We start from the raw sequence: 14,020 nt of genomic DNA on the forward strand, positions 1-14,020 counted from the left end.
GAACATGACAAAACAAAGTTACCAACAATAATTTTAAGTAATGACGAACTCTTCAATGTTTCATCTCTTTTCCCCCAAATATAATAGTTTTATTACTTGGAAATTTCATAAAATGTACTCCACCACCCTTCCTTCCCACTCCTCCCAGGCCCACACTTCCACCTTGTTCCCCCACCCCCCAAAACCCCCCACAAAGTTCAGTTTGTGTTGCCCATACACTCGGAGCGTGGCCAAGCTCCCAGTGGCCAATCTCTTAAAGAAAACTTAGTCCTTCTCCAGCCTCTTGCCAGAAGCCATCAACTGTGAAGAGCTACACTTCACAGTTTTCCAGAACTCTCTTCAGTAGCTTCCTGCTGGACTGTTTCTTTTCTGGGGTAGGTGGGGTGTGGGGAGGTTGTCACAGAAGCACTCCATGTCCTTAGTCACTGACAGTACTACAAAAGAAACTTCCTTGCCCGTAACAGCCAGAGGCAGCATGGACCTTGGGCACCAACATGGTCTCAACATGAAGCACTGACATCAATACAGCCTTCGGGGGCAGCACGGCCTCCAGCGGCAGCAGAGACCACACACACCAGCAGGAGCACGGATCTTCAGGAGACTTAATCCAGAAAACAAACCATTTTCATCTCAGATATCTTGTTGTTCAGTTAGTGTGTTCAGGGGCAGGACCTGCAAGAGCTCAAGGCTGCTGTGCACCTTTTCCTGGGCACAAGCATCATGTCTACAGGCCACAGGCAGTGCCTCACCCTGAGTTCTCCCTCCAGCAGGGCAAGCCGTGAAAACAAGCAGCAGAAGCAGACATGGCTCCAGGCTTCAGTGGCAGCACTGACCTACCAGGCAGCAAGGAGGCACAGCAGGGTGGTTGATACCCAGCCTCCAGGCAGCCCAAGGACTGACTGCCCCTGCTGCTGCCACAGCCAGAGTCACTAGGTCCACTTCTCTTCACCACGCCATTCCACCTCCACTGTCGTCGTCTTTTTTTTTCCCCCTTTCCAATTCCACAAAACATGTTTAAAGGTTTTTGAAAACCTTCTCCCCACTAGACTCCCTTTATTTAGTTGCTCTGGAGATGCTGTGTGCTCTGCAGGCTTATCCTCCATCTCTGCATCTCCATGAGAAACCTCCCTGAGTCTCTCAGGCTCCTCAGAGAGGACCCCTAGCCCCACTGGTGCTGGTGGCCACTGCCATCTTGAGCATTTCATCTTTTTAAAAATGTATTTATTCACTTTATATCTAGATTGTAGCCCCCTACTTGCCCCCTGGCACCCCCCTCTCTCTTCCTCCATCCCTCTTCCTCTACTCCTCAGAAAAGCCCCCTCCCCATCCCTGCCCCACTCATGCACCCTGGCTCATCAAGTCACAGAAGGACTGAGCGCATACTCTTCCCTCTTTCCCTGTGGTCTGGCAAGGCAGCTCCACCAGGGAGGGCTAAAAAAAAAAAAAAAGCAGGCAGATTGAAATAATGCTTCATCTTTTAAACAGGATTCCTGATTGCTTTCAGTGGGCACAGCTGGCTTCATAGGTGTTGAACATATGGTTACACAGCATCTCAAACTCCAAAGAGCCTTGGGGCTTGGCTTAATGTCATCTTGCAACCTGCTATAACAGCTTCATAGGAAAGGGCTCAAAACTTCAATTTTATATAAGTTCTGGCAAATTATATAACCAGTCCTGAGAGTGGACAAGTTAATGACATACTGGAGTATACTGGCAGTGTGTGATTTTATAACTACTGCAGCCTCCTATTTGCTCTTTCACTGAGAACTTAATCTACAGCAAACCAACTGCCATTTCCTAAGGAGAGTTAAGTATCTTTATGGGCACTCTGTACTGGCTGGTTCTGTGTCAACTTGACACAAGATCAAGTCATCAGAGAAGGAGCCTCAGTTGAAGAAATGCCTCCATGAGAGCTACATGTAAGACATTTTCTTAATTAGTGATCAATGAAGGAGGCCCCAGCCCACTATGGGTGGTGCCACACCTGGGCTGTGGTCCTGGGTTCTATAAGAGAGCAGCCTGAGCAAGTAGAGAAGTAACCCAGGAAGCAGCACTCCTCTCCACGGCCTCTGCACCAGCTCCTGCCTCCAGGATCCTGGCTTGACTTCCTTCAGTGATGAACAGTGTTGAGGAAGAGTAAGTGAAATAAACCCTTTCCTCCTCAACTTGCTTTTTGTTCATGGTGTTTCATCACAGCAGTAGAAACTCTAACGAAGACACAATCCAATCAACACACTGGACCACTGCAAACCTGGCTGATATCTCATAGAGACTGTGTGCTGAGAACCAAACCATGGCCTTCTGCAAGGGTAGTAAGTGCTCTTAACCTGAGCCTTCTCTCCAGCCCCACCCAAATTTACTTTTAAACACGCACTACAAATTGCCAGAAGGGTCAGTGAGATGAGTCAGTACAGTAGGTAAAGGCCTTGCCTTTAAGTCTCGTGATCTGAATGTGATCCCTGGAACCCACATGGCAAGAGGAGAGAGAACAGGCACTTCCAAGTTGTCCTCTGACCTCCACGGCACACGCACACAATAAATATTCATAAACAAATGCAGAAATAGCATATTAAAAGTATTTTAACTACTAAAAAAGCCAGGTGTAGTAACAGAAACCTGTAATCTGGCTACTTGGAAAACTGAGGGAGAATTTCAATTTGAGACTGACTTGACAAAATAAGCAAAATCCTATCTCAAAGTTTTAAAAGGGTGTAGCTTAGTAATAGACTACTTGACTAGCGCAGGCAAGGTACTTCGTTCAGTCCTTAAGTGTCAGAAAAAGCAAGCTATTGAATATCAATATTTGTAATATTTTCTTATTTTTACATTATCTAATTTTGTTTTTTATAAAATAGAAAGGCTTCTATAAACAAGATTATGAAACTGTTTCATTCAATTATACTTCAATTTACATGAGTCTATTATTACTGAGTTCTCAAATAACCGAGAAAACTCTCTAAGAACTACTTTATGTATGGCATTCCATAGGTACTTACCCAAAAGAAAATTTTCTGGCTTCCAAATAAATTTGGTTGATCAATTCTCGAGTTGGTGCTACAATAATACACTCTGGTTCCTGCAGTTCTTTAAAGCGACTGGCAGTTATCCCATCCCGCATCATATGAGCCAAAATAGGCAAGAGAAAAGCTGCCTAGAAGTTAAATTGATTAATTTACAATGTATCATTTTTGTCCCTGTCCAAAAGCTAGTCCTTCTTGATAGTCTTTCAGAGTCTCTTCCATCTGCAAGGAGTTAACTAGGTCTTCATAGTCATGGTATACAATATAACATGTTAGATAAAATTAATCTAGCTCAATAAAAGTCTTTAAAAAATAAATACATGCATGTATCCAAAACAATGGCATTAACTATAAAGAGGAATGTAGATATAATATCATGTAAATTACTACACTTAAAAGAGTTATTTTACATGAATCTTTGAGAGATCAGTAATAAAATTATCACAGGAACCAGTAATAATATTACCACAAGTTCTTCAGGAAGCATACAAATCTGGAAAGCATAATTTGGATTATACAATTGCTTCCTTGAGGAACATACAAACAGAAGTTCCTAAAGAAATGTTTTCAAATCTAGTTCAAGAACACCTTAAGAGGACACACAATTACCAAGTTCATTTCACCACAAGAATACACTGTTACTTCAACATAGAAAAATTCATAAATATCTAGGAGTAAATCTAAACAAGGAGGTGAAACAGGTCTACAATTAATGATTTAAAACACTAATAAAGACAAAAAATGTGGAACATTTACAAAATAGCTGTGTTACCTAAAATATTTAATGAGTAAACACAACACCCATTAAAATTTCAATATTATTCACACAACTAGGAAAAAGAATCCTAAAATTTATATTGAATTACAGAGACCTCTAATAGCCAAAGCAATCATACAAAGAAAGAAAACTGTTTGTGGCAACACCATACCTGCTCTCAAACACTAGAGTGCAACTGTAACACAACCCATACAGTCTTGATATAAAAGCAGACATGCAGCCATGGTAACAAAGTCCATATAGTATCCTTAGCCAGAGAAATGCAAATTAAAATTACTTTCAAACTTCATCTCATCCCAGTGGGGATGGCCATCAAATGACCCTTATATACTAACTAGTGACAATGTGAGCTGGTGGCACCACTATGGAAATTAAATATAGACATTTCTCAAAAAAAGAAAGCAAGAAAGCAAATAAGATGACTTACAGTCTTCCCCGACCCTGTCTGAGCACAAGCCATCAAATCTCGTCCTGCTAATACAATAGGAATACTGTATTTCTGCACAGGAGTGAGCTTAGTGTAGCCAGCTTTAGCAATGTTGTTATTGAGTGTCTGACAAAGATTAGCTTCTTCAAAAGTCTAAACAGGAAGAGAGTCAGTTAATTAAATGATAAACTGTACATATCATATGCTCATCATTTCATAACATATTCCATTTAAGTGAGTTTTAAACTTTGATTCCATTTTACATACCAGTATGCCCCACAGTAAATAAACAAGAACCGATTTTCATGACATGGTAGAAGCATTTCCCATAACCATTGCTTGTAAATACTTTTTCTGCCCCTTAAGCCTTATAAGATACAAAAAGCTCCGTAAGAAGCAAAGGCTCATTGTGAAGATGATTATTAACAGGGAATAGAGTGCTTCTGCCATTCTCCATACAAAATCTATTTACCATGACTAGAGAAATGGCTTGGCAGTTAAGAGAACCGGCTGCTCTTCCAAAGGATATAAATTCAATTCCCAGAACCCACATGTAGGCTTACAACCATCTCTAACTCCAGTTCTAGGGGCCACAGCAACCAATAGGCACACATGTAATGAATAGTTATATATCCAGGCAAAACAGCCAAACACATACAATCTATTTCCTAGGATCTATTTTTATCACATAATTAGGATGTGAACATTTGAATCTCTAGAAAAAGTAGCCTTTTCAGTAAATTTAAACCAAGTTGCTAATATGGTATGAGAGTACAGATGAATTCCAGCATTTTCTCATTTAATATAACAATCCTACTGAAAATGTTAAACAATGCTTCTCAATTTTCAGTAAAGGATTCCAGACCCTAAAAGGTAACTTTCATATTGATAGCAATTTAATTACACCATATATTTATATCAATACAGAAATAATACTGACCAAAATTGCTGGTGGTGCATCATGTCCAGATACTTCTACAAGTATGGTGTCGTATTTATCAAAGTTTATGCCTGTCTGATAATGGGCAAAGATGGAGTCCTCATCCTCTGGTGGAGGAGGTGGTATATATGTCACTTTGGGGCCTTGTAATACAAGTAAAAAGTATCATAAATAAAAAGTACAAACAAGAGAAAAATTGAAAAATACTGCTGAAATCACTACTAAAGTTTTCATTTTTCAAATGTTTTTAATTTAGCCATACTTTTAAATATTAACATTGGTGAAGTATAACATATACTCAGAGATGATGCCAATGTCATGTACCTTGAATATCACTGCTCTCTCCTCCTTCAGCTTCTGACTTCCAAGAATCTTAAAGGGGATAAAACCAAAAAGATAAACGTTAACTGAGGAATAAAATAAATAGTATTATAAAGATCAAAACTTTTTCCAAAATAAAACTTACTCTTTCCAGAGCCTGTTACTACTTCTTCATTTAAACCTTTGTAACCACCTATTAAAGAAATTCAGAGTGGTAATCAATAAGACACCAAGGTGTGCAAGTCTTCACTCTCACTGTCTTAAAAGACGACCATCTTAAAGTAGCAAGCATTTTTCAAGTCACTTCTTACAAGTGGTGTTTGAGACAGAGGCTGTAGGCACAGCTCAGTGGTAGAAATGTTCTTTTGTTGTGCACAAGTCCCTGGGTTGGTTGATCCCCAACCATGAGCAGAAAGAAGGGAGAGAGAGGAATAATATGGGAAGATGGAGTATGAGGGAGAATCTTATACATTTTAAAGTTCTTTAGTGCTCAACATGATGGTTGAACATAGATTACAGACTGCACTACTTTTTGCTTAAGCTATGAGATCCTTTCCCTGGTCAGCTGGGAAAGAAACTAAAACTGTGTTGGGAAGCACCTAAGACCATCCCCCAGCATGAGTGATTCGCTGGGAGAACTCAGATTACAGCCATGATACACTGAAGTGAATTACCAAGGTGTATACTTAGCCAAGAGAAGAGAAACATGGGTTGAATTTCCCAGAGTCTTCTCTACTGGGGTTAAAAGTTTTGACAAGACAAATATTTACTAGAGCAGTTCAGAGACTCATAATCACAATTTTCACTATGGAGCTGGTAACTTACGTACTTTCTGCCTAGCATATACCATAACAAAATCAAAGAAAAAGGTAAGTATTCAGTATAAACCACATTGTGTACATTATATAAACAATTCAGGTACAATGATTTACTTTTTGTTTGTTTTTTGAGACAGGTTTCTCTGTAAATCCTGGCTGTCCTGGAACTCACTTTGTGGACCAGATTGTCCTTGAACTCACAAAGATCCACCTGCCTCTGCCTCCCTGAGCTCTGGAATTAAAGGTGTGCACCACCATGCCCAGCTGATGATTTACTCTTATCAATTAGAAGAATGGAAATCCTTCCCAATTCCAAGTTCTCAGAAGTTAGCAATCAATCTGACTAGATTAAGAGATGTAGAGCCTTCTTCCTGATGTGACAAGAAACACCTGGAGGAAGGAGGCTTATTTTGGCTCAGCTTTGGGAGATTCCATCATGACAGAGAACTCAAGGCAGCAGGAGCCAAGGAAGATCGTCACACTGCATTAGCAGTGAGGAAGTGGAAAGCACTCTGCTTTTTTCTTTAGTCTAGGATCCCAGCCCTTAGACTAGTACTGCATACATTCAGGATGAGTCTTCACACCTCCATTAACCTAGTCTAGAAAATTCCTCACAGACATACCACAGGCTTGACTCCCAAGTGATTATGGATCTTGTCAAATTGACAATATTAACTATCATAAATTCATCCCTTGTCAACTGGACATTTAAATGTATCATGTTTACATTTAAGTTGTTGTTCAGCAACTCTGGGATATTTCTGATTCTCCTTCAGACAAGCTATACACATCTGTGAATGATCTGACTTAACTGGATTTTAACAACTCTTTTCTATATGGAAAATGTAAGGCACCAGGGGATACACTGCTATTCTGAATGCTTTCAGACTAATGATTACCAAAAAGCAAAAAAATTTTATTGAGCTAATAATCTGCAATGTGCTTTAAGTTTCATACATTACTTTGATATTTATGTTCTAGGGAAAAAGTTTTTGAGAGTAAAAAAAAGTTATATTTATTAAACTATTGTTATCTTTCCTTTATTCTTATATCATAAAAAAGCATATTTTAATAATTTGTACAAATATTTCAATATTTAATATATGCATGTTTAACTTTGGTAATATTAAGTATTTATTGATGAATTTCTATTGTTTTTTAAATTTATCTGTATTATTTATATTATCTGTAGGTCTGGCTAACGATCAATTAAGACACAGACCCTTGTTATATTTTAAAATAGCCTAGTTAGCCTGGGGCAGGGCAGATGTCAATCCTCTAAACTACTTCTCATAGTGGGGCCTCAGGCATGGGAACCCTAACCCTGCCTCAATCCCACGCCGTCTGCTTCCAATAACTTCTATCAAGCCACCTCCCACTCATGATCCCAAATACTCGCTCATATCCTTCATCTGGGCCGGATTCTCCATCCACGCTGGCAGCCATGTGCTTCTCCTCCAGCTAAGCCATGGCGGCCTTCCTCTCTTCACTTCAGGTCTCTCTCCTCCTGGCCGTCCTTTCTTCTTCCCAGGATTCCTCTCTCTCCTAGCCCCACCTATCTCCTGCCCTGCCCAGGTGAGATGGCTTTTTATTAAGGTTGGATCACAGAGACAACAACTGTAATTAACATCAGAATACACCAGAGCATCCCCCAGCATCTTTCAGGTGACTTTCAGGCTTTACTTAATATAAAGAACCCTCTGAGTGCTGTAGTGTCCTAGTGCCCTTGTGCGTGTGTCTACAAGCACTCCTATCACACGGAGTCTTATAACAGAACTGCTAGATCAGAAAGAAAATAGCCTAAAAAATTAAGGAACTCAAATAGGCCATGTAAAATTCATAATTATGTGTATAAAAACAATGACAATTACTTTTATCCTAAAGAAAATAAACTTAGATTACAATCAGTTTAAGTTGAGAGAAGTGAGAACTTACCTCGCCCACTTCCACTTCTGCTTTGATAAGCGTCACCATTCCCTGTAAAACATTGATTGCAACGAATGTAGAGAATTCACCTCCCTCTTCCCCTTGTCCTCAGACACACAAGGAGCAGATAACTGGACTCGATGGAGTCCTTCATAGGATTCCTAGTCCCTTTGAAGTTTAGATTTCATAGAATTCTTTTAAACATTACCCCTTTATCAGGCATTTTTCACTTACAATTATGTTCTTTTTCCCATTTCACCTCAAGTCATTTTCCCCTATACCTCAGAAACTTTCTTTGAAACCAATGCAAGTCTTATTTTCATCTTCCAATTAAAAGTATCTACTCACATCCACTCAGAAAAAAAAATAATTCATAGTGTACCAATTTTCTAAGGGAGGCAAAACTGCCCATATATTTTTGCCTACATAACTAAGATTTGGAAGAAATTGTTAGCTAGCCTTAGTATATTTAAACATGCCCTCTTGCTAAAAGCATAAAAACATATATGAATATTAGTCCTCGGCAATAGTTTCATTTCTCACCTGAATCACTTGCTGCTGGCTTCCTAGAACCAAAAAGGCCGCCACCACGCTGTGTCCCCTGATCTTGGTCATATTCATTATCTTTATTTGAAGGAAACAGAATTTGTGTTACTTTTAACAAGATTTTACAATCATTTAGCAAAAAGTCCAAGGCACGGTATTACAGGTTAAAAGATGTGTAAAGCAGTATAACAAGAATCACAATGTGTATTTTTCTAAGTGTCACAGAAAGGATTTTTCTACAAATTATATACTTCCATTACAAATAAGTTCCTCAAAGATTAATGTCATTTTATAAATAAGCTAGGGTCAATGCTATACCCAAACAAAAGGCTCCTCCCACCAAATGGCAATTTTACTGAGCCTAGAAACCACATTGCATCAATTCCCTGCTTGTTAGCCAAAATATCATGCCTGCCCCCGTCAGTATCAGCTCTAACATTATTGGTCTTGCCATGTACAGACCCTTCGGAAGCCTTATTTTTTAAAGGGTAGTTTATTCAATTTAGTACATTTGTTTAATGAGTACTAAAAATTTATCACGTCATTAGTTTCTAAAATCATGGATCTGCCCTCTATTAAGAAACACATGGATTCCAATGGTGACTTCAGAAAATAATACATTCTTTCTAGAAAAGAATGGCAACAGGAATTTAAAGCAGAAAGCCATTTTGGTAAAAGAATGTATGAAGGGAGAGCCACACAGAAGACCACTTATTTATAGGTCAGCCGCAGTTCCCAGGTTTCAAAATAGTAATAATAATATAATAATAATAATATATAATGCTTTATATATTTTATATATATATATTTTGTAACACAAACTTCTGAAATATGTGTTTCAACATAATATTCAGTTACCTATGTTTTTAAAAATAATGATACATGACATGGGTGATTAATTTGTATCTGATACTCTACTAAAATATTCACATAATCCTCATGGCAACCTAGTACAATTGGGTTTTTAAAAATCATTTCCAACAAACAAAGTGCATCTTATGCAATCCACTACTAACTTGGTCTTCCTAGACCAAATCCTCCACGGCAACCTCGGAAACTACCTCTTCCACCTCTTCTGAACGGCCCTGATGCTTCGGAGTCATTTCCATCTTGATAGCCTGTATTGAAACACACACAGGAACAGTACAAATAACAACAACAAAGGAATGTTGGACACATGGTAGCAAAACTTAACATTTGTTTAATCTAAACGGCTTTAACCTTAAAGAATTAACAGAGTTAACTTTTCAAAAGTCACAACCTATAAATGTTCTGCTTTACCAATATTGTTACAACCAGAAAAAAGGCATTGCTTGAAGACTGAGTAAAAGGAGCATGTTGTCTGAATACAACAGTAAGCTGCAACAACTGTACCATTAGCTGGATTTCTACTACAGGATTAAGTCTGGATGATTTGTAAATCCTAGTATGTCTTAGTCCCATTTCCTTCCAAAATTAGCAACGAACAAACCAGAAACCACTAAGAATGTAGATTTATATAGCAGCTAGCAGGTTTCGTGTAATATTTTTGTTTGTACTCATAGATTCTAAAATTATAAACTAGATGCCATCTCAGCATACCATAAAGGTTAAACTTTTATTGCTGATTTCTGCTTTTGCTGTAGCTTCAATTTTTTATTGTATTTTATTTACTAAGAGAAACAGGCTACAACAAGCTCTATAGCACAGTTCCTGAGTCTCTCCTGGTCTTACTAAATGATAACATGCATGTAACTTCAACGTATGCTGAGAAACTACATCTAGATAATCTGCTACAGGATTAAATTAATCCAAGCTTATATTTGTCCCCTATAGAAAATAATAAATGCCTTAACAAAAGCACAAGAAATTAGGTACATGTAAAGTCTCAATTCCTGTTACAAATTACAAGTGTGACTCCACTATAAAGTAGATCACTTGCAAACAAATGGCAAATACATAGAAAATAAATGCATTTAACTATTTATAACTAAACAAAATCCTACATATTTTAATTACTTACAGTAGATTATGTATACTTTAAAATCCTCCTTAAAAGACAGAACTAATTCAAAGAACAATCAGGGCTGGAGATGTAGCTCAGCAGTAGAATACTTGCCCAGCATGTGACAGAGGCTGTGTTTTGTTCTCAGTACCACCAAAAATAAAATTCAAATGAATGTATCTACTAGCTAACACACTCAATCTGCCCACAGTCTGTACGTTAACTCTTTCCTCCACCACGTGGGTCTCGGGGTCAAGCTAACACACTCAATCTGCCCACAGTCTGTATGTTAACTCTTTCCTCCACCACGTGGGTCTCGGGGTCAGCTAACACACTCAATCTGCCCACAGTCTGTATGTTAACTCTGTCCTCCACCACACGGGTCTCGGGGTCAAGCTCAGGCTATCCACCTCGGCAGCCACATCATTACTCAGCATTCATCCCACTTGCACTCATCATTGACGCTTATCTCCTCCCCTTTTTTCTTGTGTTCAGCTGCCATCTTACTTCTGTCTTTGATTTTGCAGGTAATTCTACAACGTGTTGGAAGTTTTATTAAAGATTTATTATTTACACAGTATTCTGCCTGCATGTACGCCATCAGGCCAGAAGAGGGCACCAGATCTCATTATAGATGGTTGTGAGCTACCATGTGGTTGCTGGGAACTGAACTCATGACCTGTGGAAGAACAGCCAGTGCCCTTAACCTCTGAGCCATCTCTCTATCCAGTGTTGGAAGTTTTAAACACTGTTTTTATTTGAATGGCATAATTTCTCACTGGCACCCAAATATCTGAATACAGCAGTTTAGATTCAAAGCTACTCCCTGCCCAGCACTCTGAGTATAGTATTCTATATGATAGCCTAATTACTTTATGTATGAAAATTCTGTTTTCGGGGCTGGAGAGATGGCTCAGAGGTTAAGAGCACTGTCTGCTCTTCCAGAGGTCCTGAGTTCAATTCCCAGCAACCACATGGTGGCTCAAAACCACCTAGAATGAGATCTGGCGCCCTCTTCTGGCCTTCGGGGAACAGGCAGGTAAAAACACTATATATAACAAACCTTTAAAACAAAACAAAAACCTTCTGTTGTCAAGATATTGTTCTGTACAAATAAATTTCATCCCCTGCCCTTTCTGGTGATTTCAACCTTTGAAACAGTTTAATTTCAATCTATGCATGAGGGGAGGAATTTGTTTTTATATAAGTTGCTCAGAACTCTTGTGACTAACTGGGAGTCTGATCTATTCTTTCTGAATGGTCATCTTTCCCGGTTGGCTTTCCCTTTTTTTCTCTTCGAAGCTATTTAGGCATATGTTGGGCAAGCAGACATTCTCTCCCTCCCTCCAACCTGGTAACTGCACTATTTCCCATTTCCATTATAATTTCCTCGGATCTATTCTTGATTCCGGTTCATTTAACTTATCCAGTATGCCTTAAAACTTAAGTCACACTTGCATAAGCTGGGTCCCCAAACCTAGCCGCTTTATGCTTTGGCACCTTATGTCTCCACATAGAATAGACAAGCATTTAAAGAAACACACTCTTATCCTCCAGAGTTGATGCCAGTTCCGAGTTATATTAGAATATTAACTAGAGGTAGAAACAGCCATGGGTATTATGCCAACTCTACCCTATCTTAAGGGAAGGCAAAAAATCTCTGGTCTCATAATCTTAACAATTACCTTGTTAAAACAGATAGACTGAATCAAAGAACAAAATACAAAATTAACAACAATTCAAACAGACCCACACTTTCTTGAAGCTGGAAGCTTAAGAAGGGTTTCTTATGTGTTCCAGGCTGTCCTTGAGCCTCGTGTCACACCACACCAGCCTCAAACTTGCAGCAATCCTTTGCCTCAGCCTCTCAAGTGCTGGGACTACAAATGTGAACCACCACACTCACAGGTCCATACTTTCAATAGAAAAGAATCTCAAAATATAATGAATTAGTAGTAAGTATACATTATATTAACTTTTAATCAAAGTATGGACAGTTAAAATATAAACCAGTATCAGCTAGTCAAGGGAGATAAAATATAAAGTAGGACCAGCCTTTGCCATCCCATAATTCTAAGTTTTTCCAGGCTTTGAAAGAAATACCGTAAAATATGTTTGCTAAATCTAGGTATGCATACACAAATGTTTTTTTAAAAGTACTCTTTACTTTTCTGAGTCATTAAAATATTTTGAAACTAGTTATTTTTAATGTGACCTCCTAAAGTAACATTATCTGGGGAGGTCAGTCCTAGGAAATCACACTCAGCCGTGTGAAGACACTCTACCACTGAGCTATACATCCAACTTGACAGTAACATTCTAGAGGAAACCAGAGTCTTGAATTTGAAGGTAAGAAAAAAGATAGTCTATGTTTCATGAATACCAGTTTATGATAATGTCTGGTAACAATCTCCAGAAAGGGATATTTTCATTCTCCTCAAAAAAAGAAATTCCTATACTTATAACACTGTTCCATGCTCTGGAATTAGCCAAGATTGTACAGTAGAGTAACAAATTGAAATCAATTGGTTAATTACATAATATATAAAGCATTAATTCAATGAAAAGTGGTATGTGTCACAAAGTACCAAGAATTCAGATGTGGGAAGTGTTTAAGGACTTGATAATGAAAATGAAAAAAATGTTGACTAGAAAAAGCCACAGTGTTATATGCTGAACGATCTCATCTGCCTCTGACTCCTGCTCTATATACAAAAGTAAAGACAAACGAAAAGCACAATAAGGTTCAATAACAAAAAACTCAGTGCCACTGTTCAAATGAAAAGGGAAGTGCAAAGCGTACGGGCGTGAGGGATGTAGCTGAGTATTAACAACTCACTGAAATGTTTTACAGTATCTTTTAAAGCTAAAACTACCCATAGCCTGTTCACTAGCAATTCTACTCCTGGTACCAATGTACAACAATACTACAGCATCACTTTCATAGCCCTAAACTGAAAACAACTCCAATACTTGTTATTAGTATGAAAAAATACTATTCAACAATGTTAATGATCTCTAAGAGTAATAGCATGGCCGGGAGTGGCGCACGCCTTTAATCCCAGCACTCGGGAGGCAGAGGCAGGTGGATTGACCTGAGGTCAAGGCCAGCCTGGTCTACAAAGGGAGTCCAGGACAGCCAAGGCTACACAGAGAAACCTTGTCTCAAACAAACAAAAAAGAGTAATAGCATGTATGGTTATCATAATACATGAAATGGAAGCCAAAAACAGAATAGCACCTGCTGTATTAGTCCCTTT

At 38.6% G+C, this 14,020-nt stretch overlaps 1 protein-coding gene across 3 annotated transcripts in view; it reads right to left on the reverse strand.

Annotated features, from left to right (window-relative positions):
- DDX4 (DEAD-box helicase 4) overlaps positions 1-14,020 on the reverse strand; it is a 58,012-nt gene that overhangs the window by 21,116 nt on the left and 22,876 nt on the right. For all 3 annotated transcript variants that reach the window (XM_084802061.1, XM_084802059.1, XM_084802060.1), the window contains 8 exons: positions 9,793-9,894; positions 8,774-8,854; positions 8,240-8,281; positions 5,632-5,679; positions 5,490-5,537; positions 5,166-5,308; positions 4,226-4,378; positions 2,997-3,151 (listed from right to left, as the gene is read on the reverse strand). In XM_084802061.1, coding sequence (XP_084658187.1) covers positions 2,997-3,151; positions 4,226-4,378; positions 5,166-5,308; positions 5,490-5,537; positions 5,632-5,679; positions 8,240-8,281; positions 8,774-8,854; positions 9,793-9,894 — 772 coding nt within the window. The remainder of the gene's footprint in view (positions 1-2,996; positions 3,152-4,225; positions 4,379-5,165; positions 5,309-5,489; positions 5,538-5,631; positions 5,680-8,239; positions 8,282-8,773; positions 8,855-9,792; positions 9,895-14,020) is intronic.

This window comes from Acomys minous (genome assembly GCF_964271855.1).
Source record: "Acomys minous genome assembly, chromosome: 11".
In the NCBI taxonomy this organism is placed as follows: domain Eukaryota; kingdom Metazoa; phylum Chordata; class Mammalia; order Rodentia; family Muridae; genus Acomys; species Acomys minous.